The following is a 23664-nucleotide window of genomic DNA, read 5'->3' on the forward strand; positions in this document are numbered from 1 at the left end:
TCAAACAGATATTTTTATAGCCATGTTTATAGCAGTGTTATTCACAGTAGCCGAAAGGTAGGAGCAACCCAAGTGTCCATTGCAGGATGAATGGATAAACAAAATGTGGTATACACATACAATAGAATATTATTCAACCTTAAAATAGAATGATACTCTGATACATGCTCCAACATGGATGAACTTTGAAGACATTATTCTAAGTGAAATAAGCCAGTCACAAAATGACAAATACTATATAATTCCACTTACATGAGGTACCTAGAGTAGTCAAATTTATAGAGACAGGACAGAAAGTAGAATGGTAGTTGCCAGTGGTTGGGGAGGGGGAAATGGAAAAATATTGGTCAAAGGGTACAAACAAACAAACAAACAAAAAAAGGTACAAAAAATTATAAGATGAAAAAGTTCTGAGGATCTAACATACAGCATGGTGACCATAGTTAACAATACTGTATTGCTTGAAATTTGTTAAGAGAGTAGATCTTAAACGTTCTCACCCCACAGAAAAATCTGGTAACGAGGTGAAGTGATAGATGTGTTATATCCATACAATGGAATATTATTTAGCAATTAAAAAGAATGAAGTATTGATACATGATATAACGTGGGTGAACCTTGAAAACGTTATGCTAAGCGAAATAAATCAGACACAAAACACCACATAGTGTATGATTTCATTTATCTAAAGTGTCCAGAATAGGAAAATCTGTATAAACAAAGCAAATTAGGTTTTGCCAGAGCCTAGAGGAAGAGGGGACTGGGGAATGACTGCTACGGATACAGGATTTCTTTTAGGGGAAAATGAAATTTTTCTAAAATCAGATTGTGATGATGGTTGTACAACTCTGTGAACATACTAAAAATATTGAATTGTATGCTTTATTTTATTATTTTTTGGTGGCTGGCCAGTTTGGGGATCCAAACCCGTGACCTTGATTGCTATGCCCTAACCAACTGAACTAACCAGCCAGCCAAGAATTGTATGCTTTAAGTGGATGAATTGTATGGTATGTGAATTACATCTCAAAAAAGTTATTTTAAAACTCTATGCACATTATTGGAAAACCCACAAGGTTTCTATTTATAAAATGTAATGTTTTAATTTGTCTTAAAATTACTATCTTTATTTAAGATGTAGTTTAGTTCTAGAATAATGAAATTTGATGAACAAATGGGTGGTGTTATTTTTCTTGCATTTAATTTTGAACACATTTTAAGTAATTTTATGTGGTGTTGTTACTGGAACTGCACATGCAGTATGGAATAGCATGATTTTATCAGTTATATTTCTTTCTCTAATGTTTCTTTAGCATTTTGAGCCATTTTTGGCTACATTGGGCTGATGTTTGGAGCAGTTTGCTATTATTCCTTCTTTGGGTGGCGAAGGATAGTATAGAGTTCATTATCCTATACACTTAGCTCAGGTTATTTTTCTCTAAGTTCATCACCTTACATCTACTTATACTGAATCTCATGTGGTAACTTCTGGCCTCTCAGGCAGCATTGAGCCATTATTTATCAGTTTTTCCCTGTTAGCTGAACATTTCACTACCTGGAAGAGTGTAATAACATGCAGACTTGAAGATCTTATTGTATACTACCTTTTCTATTATTTATTAAAATGTTAGCAGTTGCTTAATGTGTATAAAGCTTTAACTATGCAAGATGAATAAGTTCTAGAGATCTGCTGTACAACATAGTGTCTATAGTTAACAGTACGGTATTGTTCACCTTAAAATATGTTGAGGATAGATTTCACATTAAGTGCTTGTATTGAAAAACATGCACAAGAACACAAAGAAATTTTTGGAGGTGATGGACATGTTTAGTACTTTGAGTGTGGTTGTGGTATCATGGGTGTATGCATGTATTGAAACTCATCAAAATGTATACATTAAATATGCACAATTTTTTGTATATAAATTTTACCTCAAGAAAGCATTTTTTTAAAAAAGAGTATCTCTGCATCCGCTCTTGAATTTCTCCCATTGGTAATATTCTTTGTTTAAAGTAGAACCTATTTATGACATTATTCATGGTGTTTTTAATCTCCGAATACAGATAGGGTTGTAAAAAAATTAACAGTTATGTGGGATATTGCAATTTTCAACTAATGGACTTCTGTTATAATACTTCTGCTATAGAGCCAGATATGTTTTTTTCCCTTTATCACCAAATCCACTTGTTGTCTCAGTTTTTTTCCAGTGGCAATGCTTCTTCAATTTTACAATGGAATGCAAGAACAAAAAATATTAGCTATCTCGCCAACTGTTTTTCATTTTTTTTACTTTTTAATTTATCAATATACAATGTAGTTGATTTTCATGTCCTTTACCAATTCCTCCTTCTCTCCCTCCCCCATCAACATCATATCTGTTCACTTATCTTAACACATTCAAGGAATTATTGTGATTGTGTCTTCCCCCACCCCCGTTTATTTGTTTGTATATTTATTGATTGATTTTTATTAGCTCACACATATAAGTGAGAACATGTGGTATTTCTTTTTCTGTGCCTGGCTTACTTCACTTAATATAATTTTCTCTAAGTCCATCCATATTGCTGCCAATGGTAGTATTTCATTCTTTTTTACAGCATAGTGGTATTCCATTGTGTAGATATACCACATTTTACTTATCCACTCATCCAATGATGGGCATTTAAGTTGGTTCCAACTCTTGACTATTGTAAGTAGTACTTCAGTAAACATGGGAGTACAGGTGTCCCTTTGACACGATGATTTCCATTCCTTTGGGTATATACCCAGCAGTGGAATAGCTAGGTCATATGGTGGGTCTATCTGTAATTGTTTAAGGAACCTCCATACCAATTTTCATAAAGATTGCACCATTTTGAAGTCCCACCAATAGTGTAGGAGGGTTCCCTCCAGCATTTATTATTCTCTGTATCCTCTCCATCATTTATTATTCTCAGTCATTTGGATATTAGCCAGCCTAACTGGAGTGAGATGATTTCTCAATGTGATTTTGATTTGCATTTCCCTGATGCTGAGTGATGCTGAGCATTTTTTCATATGTCTGTTGGCCATTTGTATGCCTTCCTTTGAGAAATGCCTATTCAGCACCTTTGCCCATTTTTCAATTCTGTTTCTTGTTGTTGTTGTTTTGTTTTTTGCTGTTAAGCTATTTGTGTTCCTTGTATAGTCTGGGTATTAATCCTTTGTCAGATGTATATTTTGCAAATATTTTCTTCCACTTTGTTGGTTGACTTTTTACTATGTTAATTGTTTCTTTTGCTGTGCAGAAGCTTTTTAGTTTGATATAATCCCATTCGTTTATTTTTCCTTTGGTTGCCTGTGCTTTTGGGGTCATATTCATAAAGTCTATGCCCAATCCTACTTCCTGAAGTGTTTCCCTATGTTGTATTTTAGGAGTTTTATTATTTCAGGATGTATATTTAATTCTTTAATGCGTATTGAGTTGATTTTGATATAAGGTAAGAAGTATGAGTCTAGTTTCATTCTTCTACATATGGATATCCAGTTTTCCTAGCACCATTTACAGAAGAGGCAGTCTCTTCTCCAGTGTGTGTTCTAGGTGTCTTTGTCAAAGGCCAGATGGCAGTAGGCATGTGGGTTGATTTCTGGGTTCTTTATTCTCTTCCATTGGTCCATATGTCTGTTTTTATGCCAGTATCATGCTGTTTTGGTTACTGTAGCTTTGTAGAATAAAGTCAGGTAATGTTATGCCTCCAGCTTTGTTTATTTATTTATTTTTCTCAGGATTGCTTTGGCTATTATTGGTCTTTTGTTATTCCATATGAATGTTTGAATTGTTTTTTTTTTCCATTTCTGACATGAATGTCATTGGAATTTTGATGGGGATTGTATCGAATCTATAGACCACTTTGGGTAGTATGGATATTTTCACAATGTTAATTCTGATCCAAGAGTATGGGATGTCTTTACATCTTCTTGTGTCCTCTTTAATTTCTCTCAACAGGGATTTGTAGTTTTTGTCATAGAGATTTTTCACATCTTTGGTTAACTTCATTCCTAGGTATTCTGTTCTTTTGATGGGCTAACTTTCTTGATTTCTTTTTCTGCTAGTTCATTGTTGGAGTATAAAAATGCTACTGATATTTGCATGTTGATTTTGCATCCTGCAACTTTGCTGAAATCATTTATCAACTCTAAGAGGTGTTTTTAGAGTGTTTAGGCTGTTCTGTACATGGGATCATATCATCTGCATACAGGGACAGTTTAACTTCATCTTTTCCAATCTGGATACCCTTTATTTCCTTCTCTTCTCCGATTGCTCTGGCTAGTACTTCCAATACTATGTTGAATAGGAGTGGTGAGAGTAGACATTGTTGTCTAGTTCCTGTTCTTAAGGGAAAAGCTTTCAGCTTCTCCCCATTCAGGATGATATTGGCAGTGGGCTTGTCATATATGGCTTTAATTGTGTTGAGATACTTTCCTTCTGTACCTAATATATAGAGAGTCTTTATCATGAATGAATGCTGAATTTTGTCAAATGCTTTTTCAGGATTGTTATCGGTCTTTATTCTGTAAAGTGGGGCAACCCTGTAATTTTATTCTGGGTCTTAGGTTATAGCACAGAGAATGTAAGAGAAGATGTTATTACTAAGGTGTATTAGAGATTGACCACGTTCCAAATACTCTTAGATTACCAATTTGAATTTTAACAACAAAGAAGATGTCAAATTGACTCCTTTTTCTACATGGACTGCATGTGATACAAATCAGTGACCTTGAAAGCAGTTCTAGTTTCAAGCTTGTTGAACAACACTCTAGTCTTCCAGTGTCACTGTATTTGTTAGATAGTTTCACAGTGGTAAATTTGACTCATTAGGGATGATATATTCCATTTTCAGAATTATATCAAAGTTTGACATTAGAACAAATGTCGATATTTGCAGCTTAAGTATAGTCAGGTCACTTCTAGCTTTTGCTTTTGCTAGAAGTGCAAATAGACTTGAATTTTCCTTTATCAGAATGATTTATAAGATTCCTGGCTAATTTCTTGATTTTCTGAGCACTTTCTTCTTTAACTCTTCTTTTTTAAAACTCATTGTTTTTTCTGCAAGCGTATGAATAATAGAAGGTTAGATAAAGCTTAAGCTAGCAAATTCTAGTCCTTTTGAGAAGCTCTAATAGAATATTTACTTACTTTTAAAAATTTACTTGTTTTGAAGGAGCAGGGCCTTAAGGATGATTAGAGGAACTGTATTTGGGGACAAGTGCTGGCTGAACTTAGAGATTGGGGTCACAGTAATCCCCCTTATCCTCAGGGTATATGTTCCAAGACCCCTAGTGTATGCCTAAAACTGTGGATAGTATTGAACCCTATAAATACTATGTTTTTTTGGTCTGATAACTGAGGTGTCTACTGACTTCCAGGACAGTAGCATTATAGCATGGATAGTCTGGACAAAGGGGGATGATTCATCTCCTTGGCAGGATAGAGCAGGACAGCATGAGATTGCACCATGCTACTCAGAACACCTTACAATTTAAAGATGATGAATTATTTCTGGAATTTTCCATTGAATATGTATTTTTGGACTGTGGTTGACCTACCACAGGTAACTGAAACCACAGAAAGTAAACTGCAGATAAGAAGGGACTACCATATTTGTAGAATTTAACATACTTGGACTATAGTATCATAAATAATCAGGAGTTTGACTCCTGCCTTTCAGGTATACCACTAGCAGAATATTAGAATTTTCTTCTTATTTCTTTAAATTTTGGTATATAAATTTAATTTGTTCATGAATAGCAGGAAGAATCATGATAGTTCATTCAAAGCTTTTCTGTGTAAATATCTAAGATGGAACCAATTCAATCCAAAATTTAATCGTATACCTATTATGAACTAGATGAGCTAGATGTTTGATTTATAAGGATTCATGAAAATGCATATATTCTCAGTCGTAGATTCTTGTTTTAAAAGTAGGATTTAAGTAGAAAAAGCATTAGTTTAAAAAGGTATTACTGTAATGCAGAAAACACACAAGTTATAGATAAAATATCTTTTTCACCTAGACAGGTGTAAGCACTAAGTGAGGAAGGAAGCATTCAGTAGGTGATGTTGAACATTAGCACTTTGTTGGAGAGGTCATGATCTTATAAGCAGGGCAGTGAGCACTGTGGTAGAGTTGTGGTGAATGTATTTATTGTTACTCAGGAAAACTAGTTTTGATTGTGAAAGTGAGTATGAATTCTTCTAAGGCTCTAGTAGAAGAAAACATGATGCAAATGTTTACTGAGCAAAAACGGTTATATGTGAATTGTCTCTGACCCCCCAATGAAACTTTCAATATAATCAAAAAGATAAGACTTGCACATGCTAAACTGTTATTGATATGACAGAATAAGATCCTACCCTAAGCTCTTAGAGTAAGCTCTCTTTGTCTGAGAAGGCTCAATGGAAGAAGTGGGATTTTAGGTTTTCACTGAAGTATTAATAGACTTCCTCATGTTAAGATGAAATTTACCTTTTGCAGTAGAAACTACTGTAGCTGTTGGTTGATAAGCTTATCATAAGCAATGAATTACATTGTAGCTTGCTAGGGATGACAGTCACAGGTTCTGAAGTCATTTGTTTGGATCCAAATCTAGATTCCACCACTTACTAGCTGCATCACTATAACATGGGGATAATAATAGTATCTTTCTAATAGGGATGTTAAGGATTAATGAGAATGATGCATCTACATACCGTGGGAATAGCATGAACTTCGGAGTCTGATAGACTTTGGTTCAAATCCCAATTCTGCCACTTAATAAAGATCTTCAGCACTTGACTTCTCTAAGATTCAGTTTTCTCATTTATAAATGGAGATCATAAAGCCTAACTCACAGGGCTATTGTGGTGATTAAATGAAGCAATTTGTGTAAGGCACTTAGGAGAGTGCCTGATGTATAGTAAAGGGTCTATAAATAATGTGTTGTTATACAATCTAAGTCATGTAGAGACTTCAGTTTTATCTTTTTATTCATGTTTTCAGGGTGAACCTGGTCTTCCTGGATACCCAGGGAACCCTGGTATCAAAGGTTCTGTGGGAGATACTGGTTTGCCTGGTTTACCAGGGACCCCTGGAACAAAAGGACAACCAGGCCTTCCTGGATTCCCAGGTAACATTCCTTTTCTTAAACGCTTCCTCTTTCCTTCCTTGTTTACTCTAACCAGTATCACAGAATAATTTCTTATTTGGCAGCCTTGCATTCTATTTCCCAATTGGATACTAACTAGCAACATAATCTCAAACTAGCTTTTTACCTTTTTTCCCCTCAAATTTCTTTCCGTATAAAATGAGAATGAGCATTACGAACTCAGCAGGGCAATATCCCTGTGGGTAGAGAGTCTGATTGGTAGAGCATTTTTAAATCTTTGCTAGCTGCAAATCAATTAAGAGGCCTTACAATTTTTGTAGGTGATAATATACACTGCCAAGCCCTAGCCTGCTGCTGATTTTCTAAGAAAGTTGTATGCGGGCACACAGCTGGTGACTGTTGGTAAAACAATATACAGTTCATACAAATGGCAAGGACTGAATCATTCAAGCAAAGGGATTTAGCAGTTTAGTCAAATAGGTAGTCTGAACTAGATTATTATAGTACCTGCTTGTTCTTGCTTGTATTTTTTTGTTTTTTGTTTTTTTAATTGTACAGTGGCCTGGATGAGTGGGTCTTTGGTTATCTTTTTCTTAACCTTTTTTTTGAAATGTAATGTACATATGGTAAAGTACACTTAAGTGTACAAGACTATAGATGAGTTTTTATCTATGTATATATCTGTGAATCCATCATACATATCAGGATATAAAATAATTCCCTTATCCCATAAAATTTACCCTGCTCCTTCACAGGGAATACTCCCTCATCCCCCACCCCAAGGTAACCACTACTATGACTATGACTTCTATTATCATCAGCTAGTTTTACCTGTTATTGAAATCCATTTAAGTGGAATCATACAGTATGTATCCTCGTGTCTAACTTCTTTCACTCATCTTTATGTCTGTAAGATTCATCTATCTTGTTGCATATATCAGTAGTTTGTTCTTCATCATTGCTGTGTAATATTCCATTGAAGAAATGTACCACAGTCAATTACCCATTCTCCTGTTGATGGGCTTTTGAGTTTTTGCAGTTTGGAACTATTATGAAAAAAGATGCTATTAACAGTCTTTTACATATCTTTTGGTGGACTTATGATTATATTTCTCTTAAACAAAAACTTAGTAGTGGAATTACTAAGTCATAGGGTGGGTATACATTGAACTTAGTAAATGGTGCCAGTTTTCCAAAGTGGTTTTATAATTTAAGGTCCCACCAGCAATGTATGGAATGTAAAGTTGCCCATATCCTCACCATCACTGGGAATCAACAGTCTTTTTAATTTTATCTATTCTGTTATGTAGGAGTATTTTATTTAGGTTTTAATTTACATTTTCCTAATGAATAACAGTATTAAACATCTTTTTATATACTTATTAACCATTTGGGCAGCATCTGTTTGAAGTACCTTCCTAAGGTTTTTTGTTCATTTTTTATTGGGTTGTTTGCCTTTTCTCTTATTGATTCAGAGCAGTTCTTTATATATTTTGAATATGAGTCCTTTGTCAGATACATGTATTGTAAATACGTTCTCTCAGATTTGCCTTTTACTTAATGCTGTTGTGTAACAAAAAAAGTTGTTAATTTTAATAAAGTTCAGTGTATCAATCTTTTCCTTCATGGTTATTGTTTTTGTATCCTACTCAATAAATGTTTGCTTGCTCAAAGTTATGGGAATATTCTCCTAATTTTTTTATAACGTTTAATATTTAAACTTTTATAGGTTTATGATCTCTCTCAAATAAAAATATTCTTATACTGCGAGAGAGGGGTCAAGGTTTATTGTTTTTACACACAGTTATCCAATTCCTCCACTCTATTATTTTTAAAAGAATAGGAGTGCCCTGCCAAAATTGCAGTCACTCCTTTGCCAGAAAATCAATTGACCATATATATGGGGGTGTATTTCTGTACTCTCTATTCTGTTCCATTGTTGTATTTTCTTTTCTTGCTTTAACACACCACTGTTTGAATTACTATAAATTTATATTAAATCTTGAAATATGGTAGTGTAAGTACTACAACTTTCTTCCAGTTTTTTAAAACTTGTGTTGGCCATTTGCATGAATTTGGAAATCAGTTTATCAATTTCCATTAGACAATACCTGCAGGGATTTTGATTAAGATTATAATAAATCTCTAGATAATTTTGAGAAGAACTGATATTTTAACAAATTTTAAAATCTTTCAATCCAGTGGATATGTTATTTCCATTTATTTATTTAATTTAGTTCAACAGTATGTTACACTTTTCATTTTATAAATCTTGAACATCTTTTGTTAAATTTATCCCTGGAAATTTGATGCTTTCTGATGGTATTTTAAATGGTATTGCTTTTCCAAGTTTGTTTTTCAATTGTTTGTTGGAAGTATATAGAAATAATTGATTTTGGAATATTGAACTTGTATATAGGAAACTTGTTGATTTCACTTATTAATTCTAAGAGTTTGTGTGTAGATTTTTTGTTTTGTTTTGTAAACTGACATATTGCCTCGGATGTAAAAACATCCGAGTAAAACCTGAACTGAAGAAGTAAAAACTTCTTTTCAGTTCTTCATACCTTTAATTTCCTTTTCTTGCCTACTTACACTAGCTAGGACCTCCAGTACAGTGTTTAATAGATGCAGTTATAGTCAACATACTTATCTTTTTCCCTAAATTCAGAGGAAAAGTATTTGCTGTTTTACCATTAAATATGTTAGTGCCAGGGTTTTGGTATATATGTTTTATTAAATTAAGGAAATTCCTTTCTATTCCTAATTTACTGAGAGTTTTTATCAAGAATTGTTGTGAGTTTTATTAAATCATTTTTCTGAATCTACAGAGATTATTATGGGTATTTTTCCTCCTTTACTCAGTTGATATAGTGAATTACACTCATTTATAGTTTATGTCAAAACAACCTTGCATTTTGGGGGTAAACTCTAAGATGATCGTGCCACATATATATTGTTTTTAAGTATTGCTGAACTTGATTTGCTATTTTTTTAAATTGTCTATGGCTATGAGAAGTATTGGCCTATGATTTTTCTTTCTCATAGTATCCTTGTCAACATTTTGGTATAGAGATTTTCTGTCCTCATGAGTTGAGAAGTATTCTCTCTTTCTCCATTTTTTCTTTAAATGTTTTATCAGAATTCATCAGTTTAGAAATCTGGGCCTGTAGTTTCTTTGTGAAAATATTTTTAATCTCATATTCAAAGCCTTTAATAGTTACACCATTATTCAGATTATTATTTATGTCAGTTTTGATAAATTGTGTTTTTCAAGGAATTTGACCATTTCGTCTAAGTTGTTAAATTTATTGGCAAAAGTTGTTAATAATGTCCTTGGTTTGTCCTTTTAATTTCTGCAGAATATGTATGAAGTCTTCATTTAAAAAATATTTTGATATAAGTAATTTTTGGTTTCTCTCTTTCTTTTAATCAGTCTTGTTAGGTGTTCATTAAATTTTATTAATCGTTAAATGTTAACTTTTGTATTTGATCTTTTCTACTGTTTCCTTTCTATTTCATTAGTTTCTGCTTATATCATTATTTCCTACCTTCTACTCTCTACAAATTTAATTTTGCTGTTTTTTTCCTAGATTCCTTAGTTGGAAGCTTAGATCATAGGTTTTTCAGCTTTGTCTTTTCTAATAGATGTATTTGAAACTAAATTTTCATCTAAGAAGTGTGTAAGCTGAATCCCACAAACTTTGTTCTTTTGTGCTTTCTTTATCATTCAGTTTGAAATTTTTTCTAATTTTCCTGTTGATTTCTGTTCTTATCCATAGGTTATTTAGAATTGTGTTACTCAATTTACAAATATATGGGGCCTTTCCAGATATCTTTCTGTTACTGATTTTTAGTTTAATTCTGTTCTAGTCAGAATGTTTATTTTGTGTAATTTAACTATTAATATTTGTTGAGACTTATCATATGGCCCAACTTAAGGTCTGTCTGAGTGTATTTTCCTTGTACACTTAAAAATAATTTGTATTCTGCAATTGTGTTTATTGTTCTATAAATGTCCATTATGTCAAGCTGGTTGATAGAGTTGTTAAAATCTTGTGTATCTCTACCAACTTTTTGTCTAATTTTTCTACTGATTACCGAGAAGTAGATGTTAAAATTTCTAATATGATTGTGGAGTTTCTATTTCTCCATTTATTTCTGTCAATTTTTTGCTGTATGGATTTTGAAGCTTTCTTATTAGTGGTATATAAATTCAGGAAACTTATATCTTCTTGAAGAGTTGATCCTTTTATCATTATGTAATGGCCCTCTTTATTTTTCATAATACTCTTTTCTTTGGAGTCTTCTTTGTCCAATACCAATATAGATATATCAGATTTTTAAATATTTACCTGTCTATATATTTAAAATATGTCTCTCCATATATTTCAATATGCATTCTTAATTTACCACACTCTGCATTAAATTAAAATTAAACCATTTTACATATAACATAAAATCCTTACAACAGTATAATTTTATTTATATATCGTGTTGTTTTGTGTGATTTTGTTCATATATTTTACTTCTATATAGGTAATAAATATTATAACTGCTGTTATTGTTGCTTTAAGCAGTCTGTTGACTTCTAAATAATGTAATATGAAAAAAAAAATTTTTATATGTATCTATATATTTTCATTCTTTTACCATCCTGTGCATCAAACGTCCATTTGGTGTTATTCCCTAAAGCTTGACATATTTCCACTATCATTTATTTTAAAGTGACTTTGCTGGTGACAAATCCTCTCACTTTTAATTTATATAAAAATGCCTTTATTTTGCCTTCATTTTTAAAAATTTTTAACCAAATATAGAAATCTATTTTTGATATTTGTTTTTTCAGCACATCTCTACTGTCTTTAAGGTCTCCATTTTTTTCTGATAGCAAATCAGCAATTATTTCTATTGTTTTTCTCCTTTACATTATGTCTGTCTTTTCTCTGGATACATTTAAGATTTTCTCTCTGTCTTTTGTTTGAGTCATTTCTTATTGTTGTGACTAGTAAAGATTGTATTTATTTTGCCTGTATTCACTGATATTCCTCGATCTGTAGAGTTGTCAGTTATTAATAACTTTGGAAAATTCCAGCTATTATTTCTTCATATATTTCTTCTGCCACATTTTCCCTCTCCTTTTGGGAATGCAATTACATACATATTAGATTACTTGATATTGTCTCACAGTTCACTGAGGCTATAGCTGTGTTTTTTCCATCTTTTTTCTTTCTGTGCTTTAATTTGGATGGTTTTTATTCACTACCTTCAAGCTTACTGATCCATTTTTTCTGGTGGGTTCAATATGCTGTTAATCCCCTCCACAAAAATTTTGATTTCCTTTTGGTTCTTTTTATAGCTACCATATTTCTCCAGAAATTTTCCATTTTTCACCCATCTTTGCCTGTAGATTTTTAAAACATATTATAGCTATTTTAAGGATCTTTTCTGCTTATTTCAACATTCCAGATATCCATGAGTCTGTTTCCATTGGTAGTTCTTTTCCTTTGTTAAAAGTCTCATTTTCCAGTGTCTTCACATCTGGTATTTTTTATTCTATACTGAATGCTGTGGATAGTGTGGCATAGAGATTCTGGATTCTGTTAAATTTCTTGAAGAATGTTAAATATTGTTCTAGCAGGCAGTTCAATTACCTGAGGATCAACTTGATCTTGCAGTTATGGAGTTTTAGCCTTCTTTAGAGCAGGGCTATTTTCATTGTCCTTAATTGTAGGTATATGTTTTAGACCTGGCATGTGGGCTTTTCTCTTAACATGTGGACCTTCCGTGTTCATTTTCTTTGAAAAATTTTATTTAGTATTTCTTGTAGTGAAGTCTGTTGGCAGCAAATTCTCCTAGCTGGCATTCATTAGAAAATGTTTGTATCGTACTTTTATTTGTTATTTATATAGTGAATAGAATTCTAAGATCCCCTCACCAAGATTTCAGGCCCTGGCTATTCAATCAAAGACTAATCTAGGTACTTCTGTGGAAGGATTTTGCAGGTATGATTAAACTCCCAAATCAGTTGATCTTAAGATGTGGAGATATTCAGGGTCAACCTCATTTAATCAATGAGCTTTTTAAAAGTGGAAAGTTTTTTCCAACTGGTGGTAGAAGAGGAAGTCAGAGAGATTCAAAGCATGACAGAGAGTCTACATAAGGGAAGATGTAATTGTTCAGATGCATAAAGCCCACAAAATGGAAATATGAGTAGCCCCCAGAATGTGAGAATAGTTTCTGGCAGCCAGCCAGCAAGGAAACAGGGACCTCAGTCCTACAAACCCAAGAGGCTAAAATTGGCCAACAACCTGAATGAGCTAGGAAGTGCATCTTTCCCCATAGCCCCCAGAGAAGAGCCTAGCCAGACCAACACCTTAATTTTGGCCTTGTGAGATACTAAGCAGAGAGCCCAGCTCAGCTCTTCCTGGACTGTTACCTATAGAAACTGTGACATAATAAACAGGTATTGTTTAAAGTCATTGAATTTGGGGTAATTTGTTACACTGCAATAGAAAACTAATGCACTGTTCTTCTGGTCATTCTTCAAGTTTTTACTTCCCTCCCAAATTTGTCTGCTAGTGTTTACTTTCAGAGTCCTTGAATAATTGAATGATAGCCTCTAGATATATAAATTTAAAATTTAAATTCTTCTTTAAAATATCCAGCAAACACCAGCATCTTTTGAGTTCCTTTTTGTTCTTCACTGTTTCTATGCTAAATTGTAAGTCTGAGTTGTAGCTCTCAAATCAGTGCAGTTTTTCTTTTATTTTTAAATTGAGCTCTTTACTCTAGGAACTCCAGGTATTCCTGGACCGAAAGGTATTAATGGTCCCCCTGGGAACCCTGGCCTTCCAGGAGAACCTGGTCCTATAGGTAAGCATGAAAAATAAGCATTTGCTGTTCTGTAAAACTAAGGCTCATCATTTTCAATTGGGGAAAGTCAAATCATACTTTATTTGGGAAAGTCAAATCATGTTCAGCTGTGAACATTTTCAAGACAAGAAAACATGGTGATTGTTCACTTAGCACTGTGTGTTAGGTACAAAGTGAACAACTCAATAAGAATTACTTAAAATTATCATTATGGGGCCTTATTTTCTAGGCTTACTTTTTTTCCAGGGAGAGCTAATTCAAGTATCCTATAATAGAAGATAGAAGCTCTGATATTTTTAGAATGGCAGGCTGTAGCAGTTTTGTTTGTTCATTGACTTCTAAAATAAATCACTTCTCTTGGCCCCATATGAGGCATATAATGCAGCCCCACCCCTACCCCTCACACCTTATTCTATTGGATATTCCAAAGCCATATTAAAATGAGAAACTGAAAGGTTTGGGATGTGTGAATGATTTGGCTGTTTCTTATTATTATCCCCCTTCATTTTTTTATGCTTCAACTTAATAAGATTTCATAATTTAAAGGAGTGTCTCAGAGGCATTTTGTATCTTTTGGATAGAACTATTTGAAGCTAGTGTGAAAAGAATGTGATATATGGAATGAAAAGGGAGTTGGCAATATGGGTGGAACCTGGTGTACTCTATTCTTTAGGTGGTGGAGGTCGTCCTGGGCCACTGGGGCCTCCAGGTGAAAAAGGCAAACCAGGTCAAGATGGCATTCCTGGACCAGCTGGACAGAAGGGTGAACCAGGTTCTGTATTTTCTCATTTGTCCTAACTTTCTAATTTCATCCTTGTCTACTTTAACTTACCCTTTTTACCCACAAGGAGGTTATATCTTCTTTCTTACCTTCTAAGCTACCACAGTTTTCCCTTCCTAGTTACCTTCTTTCTCTTCACCCTGAGATGATAATGTTTGTTGATCAAGTTGCTTACTCTTGTGAAAAACTCCATAATCCTTTCTTGTACAACTTTTCATGACAAGAAGTTACCCAGCTTTTTCAAATTTCTGTTTCTCTATGCAATGCATATTCCATTTATATATTTTCATATGGTATAAGTATATACAAAGATATACTTACACTATACTTATACTCATCCCGAATAGAATATATGTTTGTATAGTTTTCTCATGTTAGAATTGTAGTTCTGTTTTAGAATTATATCTTCTACATGTTTCATATAATATACATTGTAGCACTTAATAAAAACCTCAGTGATCTGAAAATATTTTGTCATTGTTTCAGGTATTACTATGTATTTGAGATTTTTTATTTTATACCTTGATAGGTCAGCCAGGCTTTGGAATCCCAGGACCCCCTGGACTGCCAGGACTTTCTGGTAAACCTTAATAAAATATGCTAAGTCAATCCATAAAATGAAAATATTTGCCAATATATTTATTTTTTCTCCCTAAAATTTACTGTTATAAAGTACACATACAGACTCAGAAAACTCAAAGCTAGTTATACCTTAAAGCATTTCTTATTTACCAACTTAGTATAAAGAATTGTGCTATATAAAAATGCATGCTTAAGGAAATTTGTGTGTAGATATCTCTTTATTAACTTTATAAATAAATGCTAAGGAAATGATAAAGAAGATAGCAAAGTTATAGGAAGAGATAGATTTCACTAAATTTTTTGAAACGTGTTTAGCCGGAAAAAAACCCACTCTTTTCTCCCCATGGAAGCAGTATCAAGGTAGTATAAGGAGACTCTGTAGAAATATGTACCAATAATAAAAACATATCTTGAAAACTACATTTCTTTTGCAAAGAGGACTTTTTATTTGTTGCTATTAAAAGTCTGAATTTTAAACAGATTCTTGTAATGGTAGTTCATATCCATCAGCTCATTCAATTTTAGCACTTGTCTCTTCCCCATTAACTTCTAGAACCGTTACCTTCACCATGAAGCTCCATGAATTTTCCCAACTCAAATTTGGGCTTCTTCAGCATTTTTACTTTTCTAACAATAACATCATGGAGAAGATAAATAGATTAGCAAGCCTTTTCTATATCCTTTCCAATGCTGTCTAGAGTCAATTTATTGACCACTTCTTTCAAGTCATTTTTCTGCACCCCTCGGGTCCTGATTTCTATCATCTCCTTCCAGATTTGGTGGACCTGTTGGTGCTTAGTGAAAGAGGTATTCTGTATGTGGTTGTCATGGATTTTTAGTAAAACCAACACAGAAAAAGATGAAGCAAATAATCTTCGGTAGTCTTGACATCAACATGAGCTTCAGTCATGGTCTGCCAGTTTTTGACCATGGGACATATTTTATCACAAGTAAGATCCATGCCATGGAAGTTAGTGCAAGAGACTTTGCTCTGAACATCTTCAGTAATTAGCTTAAATTTCCTAAATGCAGCTTCATCATTCTGCAGATCAGCAAGGCTCACTACAAACACATGACCCTTGAGGCCATCAGATGCAAGTTTGATTCCTTGAGTCCTGGTGACTAGTGTTTTTAGCAGGCAATTTCACAGTATCCAATTTTTCTTAGAAAATAGGTCATCCACTTTCTTTTTGGCTCCCTTTTTGCCTCTCTTTGTAAGTCACTTGTTCTTGCCAACCACCATGGTACTGTTCAGAGAACCAAAAAGCAAAAACCCCATTTTAATATACATTTTGCATATTTGCATGGATATATGCACGCACACATCTGCCTTCTCTATTTTGGGCTTACTCTCATTGTAAGCACAAAATAGTTAATAGAAGGGCTGAATGTATATATAGACATGTACCTTTATGTTTTGGAATGACCTTTGTCTATTCTATGGAGGCTTTTCTTAAACAACACACATTTCCTAGAAATTCTGATATTTTTCTCATGATCCCAACATGAAATTGTTGCTTTAATGTGCCACTATTATATTGCTCGTAAGAGTGTTAGTGGTGTGGGAAAAAAATGTTAAGAACAGTTTGTCTAGATTATAAGTATAAACCTTGGGTAGAATAGTCCTCTGATACACACAGCAACCACTGAAGATTCATATCTGCCATTGGTCTCAAAATTAGACTCAAAACACTTGTTTAGGAATTTTATTCAGCAATCTTAAACCTACTCATGAAGATTCTTTATACTCTTTTATTCTCTTTTTTTTCTCACAGTTACTGGTCATGTGATCATTGTTCTATGTTCTACATTTTTGTACATATTCTAATAATACTTCTGATAACAGATATGTATGAGAGTACTTTCAAAAGTTTGTGGGAAAATAGTATTAAAGGATAATATAAATCTTTCCACCAACTTTTGGAAGTACCCTCATATATTTAATAAGAAGAATAGGTTTTCGGGTGGGTTGGGATTTTGCAGTAGACAGAAATGACCCTAGTCAATTTCATTAGTTGCTCTAAGTGTGAATGGCTTTAGCCTTATACACAAGCCTATAGCTCAGTATCATTTAATGTGTTCTCTCATGTCACTTTACTTTCATAGGTCAAAAGGGTGATGAAGGATTACCTGGCATTCCAGGAAACCCTGGCCTTCCAGGTCCAAAGGGTGAACCAGGCTTCCAAGGTTTCCCTGGTGTACAGGGTCCCCCAGGCCCTCCTGGTTCTCCGGGTCCAGCTCTGGAAGGCCCTAAAGGCAACACTGGGCCCCAAGGTCCTCCTGGGAGACCAGGTATGTCCATGAGTGGTAGGGGAATGGTCTATCTATTAGTCTATTTATTTTATTTTGCTGGCAGGTTATTCAGTCTTTAGGACGTTAGAATTTGTAAAATAAAAACTTCTTACAAGTAAATAGCTTGGTTAATACCTAGCTTCATCCATTTCCATGACATCTAATAATTCTTTTCAGTAATGCATTTCATCATTTACTTAAACTTGAAGTAAAATAAAACAACTTGGAGGAAAAAAGGAAATAGTGGTTTTATTAGTCTTGTCATTAAAGGTAAAGCTACACTGATAACCTGGCAGCAAAATGCCATCTGCACTTTTAAATGTGAGCTTCTCAGCATGTCATCACAGAAATCATTTTAGTGATCACCCAATAGATGCTTGTGGTCCATACCAGAAATGTTGCTATGGTCTGTCATATGATCCACAAATGTCACCAGGCACAATAAAAAAATTTGTCTTCCCTAGGAACTAGGCAATCAAATTTATCTTCAACATCACAGCATGATCAAATTGACTAGTGATCTCTTCATACCAGCCTCATGTCTGTACCTCATTTGTCTTGTGTTCACTGCTCTCATAGTCTCTATTTTGCATCCATTGTTCACCTTTTTATTTTGTGTCTGTGCTACGTCATTTCATTTTACTAATTTGGAAATGCTCGTTTTCATCCTGGATTAATGTCGCTGAGCCCAGTCACTGGTGTTAGGTATCAACAGATTTTTGATACTCGATATTTAATTTTTATATTTCTAGTAATTGAAAACTTGACCTTCATTTAAAGAAAATATAAGAAATCTTAAAGAAACAAAGCAATTGTCCTTTCATCCTTTGAAAGTCTCTGACTTATTTTAAAAATGCATTTAAAAATGAAAAATTTCACTTAAATTACAATAAAATCTAAAGTGATTAGAATTAATTTTAATAAGATATGCTCTAAAAACATTAATTGAATGGGATCATGTACTGTATTCAGAGGATTATTTTCAAAACCATATTTTATCTGATCTGACTTGACTGTTTATATAAGGTATTATATAAGGTTTTACCTTTGTTTACTATTGTATATTGAAGAAAACCCAGTGAAAATCTCCTCAGCCATGTTAACTCTCTTGCATGTAATGTAAATAATTTAAGCAAGTATCTTGCTTGGTTTTGCATGCAGTAATTCAAATGAACCAAACTATTATCCTTTTTATAGTCTAATCAGCACTGTGGTTATTCATTCTTACTAGTAATGGAGCTCACTGGTGAACATTAATTACTTTAAAATATGTCAACATAAAACCATTAATCACAAAGGTGCTTTAAAAATTACTGTTTTTGAAGAAACAGTAACAAAAGTAGTCAGAAGAAGAACACACACTTGATGAGTATTTGTCACTTCTCAATTTGTTCATAAACTAAAAATTAAAATGGAGTTTTAAACTCAATTGCTCTTAGAATTGATTGTTCTTAGTCTGAGCTCATAGTAATGATTATTAATAAAAATGATTTTTGGCTTTTCAAAATATGTCATGTGCTATTTTCATTTCAGTGTTGATGCTAAGTGGTAATAATTTGGTTTATATACAGATGCATGAATATGAACTTGCAGAGTATTCTTTTATTGAATTAAATTTTAACTTGTAAGTATTTAGTGTAATGTTTTAGTTTAGTTTCTTGATATTTCTAACAGTTTTGATATTTTTCCTTTTTGTTAATGATGACATTGGGCCTTGGTGAACTTTGATCCCTATCCAGGTCCTACAGGTTAGCTCCTTAACTCCAAAGTAGTAACTGCATGAAGTTTGAAACTTTTCTTATATAATTATATACATATATTTATATATGTGTATATGTATGTGTGTATATGTGTATATACACCTGTACCTAATGTTTTCAAATGTTTGAATATTTTAAGAGTATATATGCCAATTCAATTCTTACATGGTGGCCTATTCTCTATAAATTTTCAGGAACATGTAGAGCTTAGTGTTTTTTCTATTAAAATGATTCCAGATTACCTAATTAGGAAAACTAATTTAACATTTCAAAAATTCATATATTTCTGTCATTTTTAGCTGAAAATTTATAGTACCCAAAGCAGCATTGTATAATATTTTACCTTTCTTTTGGAATAGAGTGTATTTCTTATCTGCTTTACATATGTTAATGCAAATGAAATTGAACTATCCATCAAAAAGGCATTATGTTTTTAAACAGTAATATGTATTATCTGATCCTGCAAATATGTAATTCTTGACTTGCCGTCCCTCTTGCAATTTTTCAAACCATCCCATCTTCACATTTTGAGTTTTCACAAAGTTCTAAATTCTATTGCTGTGAAAAAAAACTAGTAGGCACAGAGTAAGATAAATAAATAAATAATGCAACCAGCACAAAATACAAGGCTCTTAATCTTACTTTCATCTTATTCATGTAACAGTATACACCAAAAAAACAGTTAACAAGAGCTACCCGATGGAAAATTGCTGATTCATGGTGAAAGATGTTCATATAATCAGGAGTAAAACAAGCCACAAATATTTGAATGAATTTCTTATTATTTAAGATATATAGTTCTTTTCAAATCTCAAAGGAGGAATTAAAAGGTAGAAAAATTTACTCCTGAGGTCTGCCTATTGAGAATGACAAGATCTTTTTTCTTATAAATTTAAAATTCATAATTTTTCAAGATTGTTTTTATAAAGCCATCTATCTCTATCTGAATTGATTCCCTAGCTTCTTACTCCTCCACAAACCCATTATTTCATTAAATCATAGAATGTCAGATTTAGAAGGGACCTGTTTTACATATGTCAAAGAGAAATTATTCACTAGTTAAAGATGGCAAGACAGATTTTATTCAAAACTGTTGTGATGGAGGAAAGACTATTGGAACAGGGGAGAGTGACTGAGCCCAACTCCAAATACAACAGAGATGAGTGGGGATTTATAGCCAAGGAGCAGAGTGAGGGGGCCAGTGATGAAAAATTACTAAGAGGAGATATCAAGGGTAGGGTGGTTCTTGCTAAACTGACCTAACAGGATTCTTGCTAAAGACAGGCCAAGGACTTAGACATCAAGCGTGGGGAATGAAGATCTTGATCAGATATCAAGGGCATAATGACTTTCGCTAAACTGATTTAGCAGGATTTTTGCCATATCTGGGCTTAGCAGGCCAAAAACAAGGCCCAAGGACAAGGACTAGTAAAGAAGAGGGTACAAAGGATCCTACCTAAAGTTTGGTCAGGGATAGAGATTTTGTCATGTAGGAGGTGACTTCAAAAAGTTCATGGAAAGGTTCATATTATCTTTTAATTTATGTTTCCATGAACTTTTTGAAGTACGCTTGTATGAGAAAATGAAGCCTAAAGAGGTTAAGAAGCTTCCTCAAGGTAATACTGTTAGTTACTGGTGTAGCTGGGACCCTGACTTAGGGGTTCCCCAGTGCTCAGTTAAGTGTCTGTTTTACTAGCAGCACCACAAAGGCTGTTGTATGGCTTGTGCTTATGATCTAGCCTCTTATTCTAGTTTTAAATGTGATAGTGGAAAACTACTTCTTCCATTTCAGGAGGCTCTTAACCATAACAGACTGGTTCTTCCATCCACTTTATTGTTTTTGGATACCTCGAAAGCTCCATTAACCCCTAGTAACTGCTTCTTGTTTTCTTCCTATATTATGTCATCAAAAACATAAAACAGTGCATGCCATTTAATTATCACCAAGATAAGATAGAAGACTAAGGGGTACTCTGAAGTTTTACTTGTCTAACATGCATAGAATTTGGCTGCCTTGATCACTATTAGACTATACTATCAGCAAGTAGATTTCTTCCTTTTGAGAAAAGAACTAGAATATATTCAAAGAAGAAAAATAAAAGTGGCCACATTACTTTAAAATTGATTTAATAACTTCTTATTTACAAAATGTGCTCTAAAGTACATAGTTATCGGAACCTGGTCTTTGTAGTGTTATCTTCTTTGCAACACTTGAAGATTACAACCTTAAGTGGAAACTGGATTTAAACTACACCAGTGAATTCAGCTTATCTGTTACAATTACCACTTATTGTTTTGTCAGTTAAACTTTTTTAGGTGGTTTGAAAAATAATAGACTGAGAACCTCATACACAAAATTGACTTGGCATATAACTCTTTAAAATGTTACCTTTTAAAAATTTAAGTCTTAGAAGTTTTGCTATGATGTGATCCAAAGTTTTCCTTGCTACTCAGACCGAAATGCCATATTTCAATGAGTTATTTTTCTAAATATTCTTGTTATTGGTCCTTTTATATCAAACATACATATGATATGTCTTTACTCAAACTCTGGATTATGTTAGGTAGGAATTCTAATTTATTTAACTAATTGGCCAGACTCTGCTTTAAATGTTGTATTGAGTTAGTTTGTTGTCCGTGGTTTAGAAACTATTTAAATAAACAGAAGCCAATTTTTAGCTTTCTGAATTTCAAAGTGTCAAATGCTTTAAAACTTGTATTGTTAGGCAGTAATGAAAATATTTTCTATTTATATGGCATGCCATCATTTACATCATATAATGTGCTTTTATGGTAAGCTCCTTGAGGGCAGAGTTTGGGTCTTGCTCATCTTTGTGTTCCATGTAGCTACCTTGCACATGGCAGACATTTGGTCAATATTCAAAAAGAAATTGAATTTGATCTTTAAAACAATCCTGTGAGGGAGGATAGGGCGTATAACACTATTCCCATTATGTGGCTGCGAAAACAAGCTCTGAGAGATTGAATTGCCCCAAGCCATATGATTAGTTATTAAGTAGCAGAGTTAAGAATAGATCCTAGTTCTTCTAACTCCCAGGATTCAGTGCTCCAGCACAATTTATTCTCTCTGAGAACATTCAGTGTTAATAAGTCATAGCAAGACTTCTAAGAAAAGGAAATTGTGTTTATAGTCAATTAATACTAACCAAGAGGTGTTCTATTTGTAGGCTTTTTATCTTCTTATTTAATGATCCTTCTTTTAATAGTGAATAGCCTGACTTAATATGTGCATTGAATAATAATTAAGTAAGTGGTATTTCTGTGGTTTGGGGTGGAATATTGCATGCCAAAATATTTTAAAGAACCTCTTCACTGATCGTCTTCACATCTTTAGAAAATTTTAATAAAATTTACTTTCAGGTTCAAAGATATACAAATATACATTGACTTTTTTTTCTTTAAGTAACTTATTGCAAGTAATAATGCACAGCAGAAGGCCTCCTAATGAATTATGAAAAAAAATCAAAATGTGAATTCATGGGATGGTTTTCAAATAGTAATGAATATTGTATACTAGTGTTTTTATTTTTCTATTCAGTCACCTATGATCTTTGTATTTTTTGCCAATGAGGACTTTAAAGTTAAGTATATCTCCTTGGGACAGTCTGAACATATCAAGAAATTTGCACCTTGTTTTTAATAAAGAATGGCTGAGACCAAGATAAACTTAAACATTCATCCACAATTACCACTTTGCTAAAGGATCTGAAGGCTGTCAGTGAAATGGTATTGTCTTGCCAACTTTAATGTTTTGAGAAGCTAACTTTTGGAAAGCCACAGTAGCACAATTAACATGATGTCTTCAACAGAGTTTCCATTTTCCCCCAAATTAATGAAGACCAACAGCTTATTTTCTAGAATAAGCTCTATTTTAAAGATTTGGCTTTCCATACTCCTGTATGATTCTGTTTGCATACTGATTATGCTGTAGATATTAAAACATGCTACCAAAAAGGATTATTGTTTAACTTGTGCTATAATGTGAACCACTTCTAACTCAAAATCTTATTTTGTACTGTGTGATGTCTGATACTGCTAACATCGATCTTTGGGCTTTGGTGAACTCTGATCTTCCCAGGTTTACAAGGTTAGACTCTTCACTGGTCAATTCTTTTTTTTTTTTTTTTTTTAAATGCTTTGTATATGTGATAAGAGAAATGCACTTTCTTGCTATAATTCAGAAGTCGTTGAAGGGTGCTGTTATTCTCAAATACTACCTGCTCAGGTTTTAACATTTTGATGAAGGT

General features: G+C 33.3%; 1 protein-coding gene and 1 pseudogene across 1 annotated transcript in view; one reads left to right on the forward strand and one right to left on the reverse strand.

The window, feature by feature from the left end:
- The window catches only part of LOC103607716 (collagen alpha-5(IV) chain), a gene marked incomplete at its 5' end in the record, with an annotated part of 86500 nt that overhangs the window by 42242 nt on the left and 20594 nt on the right, over positions 1–23664 (forward strand). The window contains 7 exons of the mRNA XM_008592188.1: positions 7000–7126; positions 13901–13981; positions 14655–14753; positions 15292–15342; positions 17451–17636; positions 19376–19384; positions 23496–23504. Coding sequence (XP_008590410.1) covers positions 7000–7126; positions 13901–13981; positions 14655–14753; positions 15292–15342; positions 17451–17636; positions 19376–19384; positions 23496–23504 — 562 coding nt within the window. The remainder of the gene's footprint in view (positions 1–6999; positions 7127–13900; positions 13982–14654; positions 14754–15291; positions 15343–17450; positions 17637–19375; positions 19385–23495; positions 23505–23664) is intronic.
- Positions 15817–16587, reverse strand: LOC103607715 (annotated as a pseudogene).

This window comes from Galeopterus variegatus, unplaced genomic scaffold (assembly GCF_000696425.1).
Source record: "Galeopterus variegatus unplaced genomic scaffold, G_variegatus-3.0.2 Scaffold7647, whole genome shotgun sequence".
NCBI classification, from domain to species: Eukaryota; Metazoa; Chordata; class Mammalia; order Dermoptera; family Cynocephalidae; genus Galeopterus; species Galeopterus variegatus.